Here is a 7811-nt window from a genome sequence, read left to right as displayed (position 1 = left end):
TATCACTATGGTTGCCTTGATTCTCAAACATGTAATGCTTATTCCAACCTGCTTGAAGTTTAGACTCGTAACATACATTCCACCTATTTGTCTATGGAACATTAATACCAAGATATTTGAAGGTTTGCACCACTTGTATTGGTTCTGCCTTGTATGTGGGGTAGTGTCTTGGTTGTATTGCCTTTATTACCATCATTTTATTTTGTCCACATGACGAATTAGCTCCCTAATTCGATAAAATGTTTCTAATACATCAAGTAAGTGTTGCATATCATCCAAAATTTGTAAGAATAACACAATATCATCAAGAAATAGAAGTTATCCCCACCGTGTTTGATTATTGACCGATGTCGTTTTCATCACACGATTCACCAAAAGCTCAAAAACAGAGCAAAACATTTTCATTGCATACTCTCGACGAATGTCAAAAGAATCAATTGCAAACTCAACCCAAAGAAGCAGTGTCCTACACAATCCCTCGAAATTCCGAAGAGGACACAAACTGCAAAGGATCCTGGCAGTCGAGCACCATAAAGAGTGGGGGGAGCTTCTGGAGATGAAGGATCGAACATATAGCAGCAAGCTGGTCAATCTGATGGATTGGGAATCAAGAGATTGGGTGTGAGTGTGAGGGAGGGGAGGAAGGGGGGGGGGGGGTATGGTGTGTGTACATGTGGTGTAAGAGTGTGTGTGCCTTATACGAATAGTAGTGATAATGGGATGAGTGTGTGTCTGATTGAGCTCGTGCTTCTAGTGCCATTTCATTTATGGTGCTTTTTTGTGGCGAAGGGCCGTGTGGCCCTAAGGAGGCAATGGATGGGACAGAGAGCGAGAGTCTCATCATTATTATTGTTTGTTGGTTTGTATAGTTGGGTATATTATGGGAGATATGCTGTGAAGAGGAGGCCAAATGATGGGAATTGGTTCGAATCCAAAAACGTTGGATTCCGCATCTTGACGATGGAATCTTCTCCAAGATACCCTTTCAGCCCCTAAAAACTAAAACTAAAAAATAAAAATAAAAACCCTAATTTATTTGTAAAATAATAATATAAAAAACTCAAAAAGAAATCAGAATTAAAAGCAAAAGCAAACAGAAAAAGAAAAAGTTGGGATCTTTTTCTTTTTTCTTTTTTCCAATCTCAAATCTTTTTATTTTTGCTTGGGGAGTAGTAGTAGTAGCATCGTGCTTTATCTTGTTAATTAATTTTAATTGAATAAAGAGGTGGATATTCTCCGTGGCGTCAGGAAGCCGTTCTTTAATTATTATTATTATTATTATTTACTTTATTAATTATTATATTGAAAAGAGGGGAAAAAGCAAAAGCAAAACGCAAACGCAAAACCGCTTTCCATACGTCCACTTGGAAAGCGGTTTTTTTCTATCTCTATGTCTCCCAGTCTCAACTAAACTAAACTACATTTCCCCTCCAAGACAGAAGCGGTTTCAGTCAGGAAAGCGGTTTTCTCTTGTCTCTGTCTCTCTCTGCTTTTTCTGCTTTCCCTTTTCTTTCTCCTTTCTTCTTTCGTTTGTCTGCTATTGCTTTCTTCTAATTTCTTTTTTTTTATATAAGAAGGTCGCCATAGCCAAAAAAATACTCCACTCGCCGATCGACAGAGCTGATTCTGAAGCTCAGCATTCGTTGAGTTTAGTTCAGCTCAGCTTCGGCTTAGCTCTGCACCCTGCAATCTCATTCTTAGAAGAAGAAGAAGAAGAAGAAGAAGTGGTAGTTGTAGAAGAAAGGAGTTGTAGCAGAGAAAGGGGCGCTCTTCTCTGCTACAACTTTTTAACCCCAATCCAAGCAATATGTTCTCCAGCCATAAACGCTGTAAGTTAATTCTCTGTTTCTTCTGTGCTCTCTTCACGGATCAAGCCTTTGTTTAATTCCTGCGTTTCCTTTGGGGAGATCAATTCCTGCTTCCACTTGTTCTTAGTGTATAGCAATGTACTGCTCTTTTTCACTTCAGGAGCTTAAAGATTCCGGAACTCAAAGATCGAGCCTGGATGATATCTTTAGAGATGGAGTCTTTCTTGTTTTCTCTTTACTATGAATTTAGTTAGGGGGAAAAAGAATGAATCCCACTACTTACACTATGCCTGGAGGGATAAAGAGAGATAGAGATGGATCTCTAATGACATTGATATCTTTTCTTCTTGTTTTCAGCTCAGAAGTCCTTGCTCGCATCCGACTGTCTCTTCGCAGCTTGTGCTGCTCGCCTGAAGAGGAACTGCGGGCCCGGATCTGTTTGGGTGGACTATGGAGATGGGTCCGAGAAAAATGTGCTCGCAATGTCCCAATTCATGGACATCTCTTGCTTCTCCAAGATCTACATCGTCAATTGCTTTGTCAAGAAGACGAATAACTCAAATAAGAAATTCATAAGCACAGAGAGAACCCGGTGGAGTAATGTTGAGAAAGTCGATAGCCATCCTTCAGATTTTCGTTCGGGCTCCCCGGTGACTCTTGTCACTTTCTCCTACTCGCTCTCAAGTATGTCTGTGTTAATAGAATTAATTAACCTGGGTTAGGTTTGTGAGCATTACATAATTAATTTACCTTGGTTATGAGTCTAATAAGCTTCATATGATTCATTGTAGCTAAATTCTTTTATGTGCATTTGCTTTTGCACATAAGGGAAGGACATGTAGAAGCACTATAATCATAGCAAAATTATCCATCATTGAGGGTCTAAAATAAGTTTTTTTTTATTTTTATGTTTTCAGGAATCCGAGACTTTATGTATGTCATTGATAGCACCATTTCCATGCTTTCCAAGGATGGATTCGTTGGAGTTGTGGATTACTTCACTTCTTTGAAGTATGATCTGCAAAATAGGCAGCATTCCTATGTTTGCCGATGGCTATGGAGGGCAGCATTTGATTACACTGGTTATGATGTGGGTCCAGAAAGAAGGCAATACCTCGAGCATAAGCTCGAAGCAGGTGAGCGATAGTTAAAGTTAATCTAGTTTCTTTTCTACTAACAAGACAGTTTATCTTTGGTGGTGGGTCTCATTCATTTTCTTCTTCCTCTATTTCTTCCTAGCATTCGAATATAATGGTTCTGAGCACTTAGCGTATCTTCCTATTGTGGAGGCTCCTTTCTATGTCTGGATCGGACATCGCCATGACTATCCAAGTGTGTGAAGAATCTCTCATTTCTCTTACCTTGTTCTTCTTTGCCGATTATTGGTCGAGAAGAAAAAACACTTTTGTCATTGTGAGATTTATTCCATCTTTTAGGAACGGATTTATCTCGGTTCCCTGCTCGAGCCTCTGATGAATTTGATGCTCGAAGGCCAGCTCAATTCCCCCCTACTTTCCTCTATTCCTTGTCATGGGAAGATCCTCGAGTAGATGAAGGTGTCTTGGAAGTTCAACCTCATGATACTGTCCTCACATTGACTTCAGGAGGCTGCAATGCCCTCGATCTCATTAATCAGGTGTGACACACACGCACACACATGTATATATATATAACCCTATGGTGTAGGTATATATGTGTATATACATACGCAAGTATGTGTATGTATGCATATGTGTATGTATCTGTGTGTATACAGTAGATGCAGAACATGAACTAGTATTTAGAAATTGCAAATGCTCTCTCTACAGGGAGCTGGTTTGGTGGTTTCTGTTGATATCAACCCTGCTCAAAGCTACCTTCTTGAACTCAAAAGGGTAGCTATTCTGAGGTAAATCATGATGCTATAGATATTCCTAGATCACTCAGAAATTGAAATCTTTGTGTATTTGCTAATAGACTGTCAAATTTCTTGTTAGGTTGCCATTTGCAGATGTGTGGTCTATGTTTGGTGAGGGAATTCACCCCAAGTTTGGAAAGCTGCTAGACACAGAGCTGGCACCATTTTTAAGTCAAGGAGCTTCTAACTTTTGGTAATTTATCTTCTTCTTCTTCTTTTATTCCTTCCACAGGCAGTAGATAAGATAATAGTTCTTCACTACTAATGGTTTCAACATTTCCTCAGGCACACCAAGGCTTATTACTTCAAAAATGGTCTCTACTATCATGGTAACTCCCAACACCTATATTTGAATACTTACCTTTTTTTAAGATTCTACTTATACCAGTTTGTTCAGCACAACAAAGCACAAGCTCTTCACCACTTCCTCATGTTCACATATATTTTAAACCTAAGAATTTTATTTTAAGTATGTGAGATCTATGAAGTTCTTCAGTGAAGTAAGAAAATACTTTTGTTAGATATTGGTTGGGTCTCTTATATGATGTTTAAAGTAAATGCTTTTTGGGGGGGATAATGGTCCAGCACACAATTACTGATTCATATTGAAACTGTACAGGAGGAATGGGACGCTTGATTCGAGCTGTGAAGTTTCTTGCAAGGGTGATGCGCCAGGTGACTGGTGGTTTCTATTTCCTATGTAAATCCTCCCAAACCTTTATCTTGATTTCTTAACATGTCCAAATTTTTACAGGAGCATTGGATAGAAAGCTTGGTCAATGCTCCCTCTTTGGAGAAGCAAAAGGAGCTCTGGTATATTTATATATAATCCCAATAATTCAAAACTTTAATTCCTGTCTCTTCAGTTTTTTCTGGAGCTGACTGATCCCTGAAAATTTTGTAGGTTTGCAACTGTTGGGAGACTTTTGTTACAAGCAAGCATCATTACTAGATTATTTGCGTTCCTTGTGACCAATCGCCTTGTCCTGTGGTTTTGTGCTGGAGTATGCCGGGGTCAACTTAAGCTAATCCAAAAAGAAGATAACATATACAAGTTAGTGCTTCATAGTATCATCCGTATAGGCTTGAATTTGAACCCTCATTGTTGGAGAAATATCAATATACTACAAATTTTTCTTACTGTGCACTTCAAAAAAAGGCTTGACTAACAGCAAACCTAGTCAATGTATTAGACATGCATGCACTATTCATTAAATTCGGATGCCTTGAGAAGAATGGAGTTCATGTCTTTTGATGACCTTGGACAGCTATGTGGTTCGATGTCTCAACTCTACAGCGGAGCATTCTCATCTACGGGACAGGTGATAATGGATTCATATGATAAGTCTTTTCTAAATCTACATAATGACAAGATCACCGTTTTGAAAGGTATTTATTTGTGTGTTGAATCCTAATTGTGGTAAAAATTATAATCGCATGCAGCAACTACTTCTATCGTTGTTGCTTGACGGGAAAATTTGCACGAACTTGTTGCCCTCGATTCTTGGAAGAAGATTGCTTTAACAAACTCAAGGTGTGAATTGCTTTTATCGACGACACCTTTTATTTTCATACTTGCTTTTATCTAACACACCTTTTATGTTCATACTTATTACATTATGTATTCATAGGAGGAGTTAGCAAAGGATCAGAGACTGTTGATCTGTACTGGATCGTTTGTCGATGAGCTGAGGAAGCGCAAATACACGAAGGTAGAACCCAAATTGCTATTTTTCTTATTCAAAGCTGCGGTAGATAGATAAATGAGCCATTTTCCAGTACCCTTATCAAAGGGAATCTTTGTAATTTTGACCAGGTCATTTTGATGGACCATGTTGACTGGTTGGATCAAGAAGACATCGATATCCTCTGTTCTGCATTAAAGGACCAAGTTTTGGTAAGCAAATAAGCTATCAATGTTTGTTCCTTTTTTGAGGGCATGCCATGGTTGTTCTTATTTCTCTTATATTGCATTGTCGGGATCACAGCCGGGTGGTCGCGTGATTTGGAGGAGTGCTTCGAGATGTCCAGATTATGCCAGATGCATAGAGAAATCTGGCTTCCACGGTAACAAAATGAAATAGTTCCACTCTCATACCAAAGATTCATGCCACATCATATGTGTGTTTATATACTGTGGATCAACTTCATTATCACTCATTTTCTCTCATAGTTTGGAGAGTGTGTAGTATTGTGTATGATGTACGTATTCATGTATATATGTGGTATGTGTGAATCAAAGATCATGGTCACTCACTTTTTGGCATATGTATGCATGTATGTATGTGGTGTGTCAATCAAAGATCATGTTCACTCATTTGTATATGCTTTCTGGCATATGTATGCATGTATATATGTGGCATGTGTCAATCAAAGATCATGGTCACTCATTGTATATGCTATGCTCTTTGGCAGTGGTGAGATTAAGTACCAGTGAGAAGTACATGGACAGAGTGAATATGTATGCGAGCTTTTACGTGGGTATCCGGGCTGGCGCTGGCAGTGCCTCACCCTATGCAATCAAGCTTCCCTCCTGGTCTCAACAACATCATGAGTTTATAACTAATGAAGATCCCAAGCTCCACTCCACCTCTCCAAATTCAGTGTTGGAGGCTGCTCTCTAAAGGAAGAGAAGAGGATTGCTTTATTCTTCTTTTGGTGCTTGTGTTTTTGGTTGACTAGAATAGTAGCTCTTAGAAATCATCATGGCCCCATGAGGCTAATATCTCTTTAGCATGGCCATGGCCCATGATGTTTTGTATCCCCCCCACTCCCATATGGTTTTGATTTTGAGTGCTTTGATTCAATGTCTAGGCAAAGCCTTCTTTACTTTTTTCCTTTTATTGTACTATTTGGCCCGGCCCCGTCTGTTACATGTAATGATGGACCTGAAGCCGACTAGGGCCGCACGATTTGATTGAATATCGTAACATAAGATTTCCTGTGTTTCACATTAGGGTTTTCTCCTACCAAGCTTGTATTTTTAATCAGCCGGTCTATTCCGGAGATGTTCGAGAATTGAATCATCTTCTTTGTTTTACTCCCCGTTTAAGATTCCTCTCCAACTATTGGTTTAGCCACCCTTGGTTATGCTCGTGTAACTCCCATGCGAACCCAAACAATCTACACAAGTTTGTCACAAAAACCATCTGTTGATCATCATGCACTCCAAACATCGTAGAAAACATCTTTTTACTATGTGTTTACACAATACATCAAACAAGCAACAAAAAGGTGATTCCTTTGTTTGACAATTATTTATAATAATTAGCGAAACCGATTTGAAATGCTGAAAGTATACACAATATACAATGTGTCACAAGCACTCTTTTGTATTGCCCATGTGAACATAGAACTCCGACATATATATATGCCATATGGTATACACAATGGGACAATAATGAGCTACTTTCAATGGTTATCTATAATTATTGATCGCATTTTCTGAAATAGGAAGAGTATATTATGAAGTATATTCATTGTAAAATAGGAAAGAGTATGGTATCAAGTATATTATTGAGTATATTTCATGGAAAAATGTGAAATTTGTCGCGTCGACATTGTATCCCTACTGTTCTCAAAAGAGATTTTTATATGCTCTACTTGTTGAAAAAAGGAGATGCTTAAAATGATATTTTATTATAACAAAAAGTATCATTTCTATGAAAATTCAAGTCATTTCACGATGAATAGAGATGGAAGTAGAGGTGACATTTTAACCTGACATTTAAATGTGAGTTAATCGAGAATTTCGCAACCTAACCACACGTCCTTTAATTTGTATGGCCCACGTGAGCCCAACTTTTTATAGGGTACATAGAACAAGGTGATCATACTTTTCTTTCAACGACTATCCACCACTTTCTCTCCAAACAAGAAAGCGATAGTAGCATGAAGTAATTAGTATTCTGTTTATCAATCTAAGCGCTAAGTTTTGATTCACCAAGGGATATTGGACGATGTATATGTGCCCATTGGCAAAAACCATGCCCATGAGGGTAACATATCGCTAATTGATATTTGAAGCTACTATCACAATGTTTACATGGTTTCCTTCTATAATCTTACTTTGCTATCAAGAATTGTTTACATTTTTTACTTGATAA

General features: G+C 38.3%; 1 protein-coding gene across 1 annotated transcript; it reads left to right on the top strand.

Annotated features, from left to right (window-relative positions):
- The first annotated feature begins 1549 nt into the window (after window positions 1–1549).
- LOC147856890 (uncharacterized) lies at window positions 1550–6658 on the top strand. Its single transcript, XM_087328492.1, has 17 exons — window positions 1550–1829; window positions 2166–2492; window positions 2726–2944; window positions 3048–3140; window positions 3245–3444; window positions 3617–3696; window positions 3785–3898; window positions 3991–4034; window positions 4325–4380; window positions 4460–4518; window positions 4610–4759; window positions 4974–5027; window positions 5149–5239; window positions 5337–5417; window positions 5522–5602; window positions 5694–5772; window positions 6121–6658. The coding sequence occupies exons 1-17, from the start codon at window positions 1808–1810 to the stop codon at window positions 6327–6329; spliced, it is 1959 nt and encodes a 652-aa protein (XP_087184618.1). The 5' UTR covers window positions 1550–1807; the 3' UTR covers window positions 6330–6658.
- The last annotated feature ends 1153 nt before the right edge of the window (window positions 6659–7811 follow it).

Source organism: Azolla caroliniana, unplaced genomic scaffold (genome assembly GCF_043228905.1).
Source record: "Azolla caroliniana isolate FFs.n. ecotype wild unplaced genomic scaffold, voAzoCaro1.0.p SCAF_12, whole genome shotgun sequence".
Lineage (NCBI taxonomy): Eukaryota > Viridiplantae > Streptophyta > Polypodiopsida > Salviniales > Salviniaceae > Azolla > Azolla caroliniana.
Note: the sequence above shows the minus strand (reverse complement) of the source record. Positions and strands in the feature narration are given on the sequence as shown.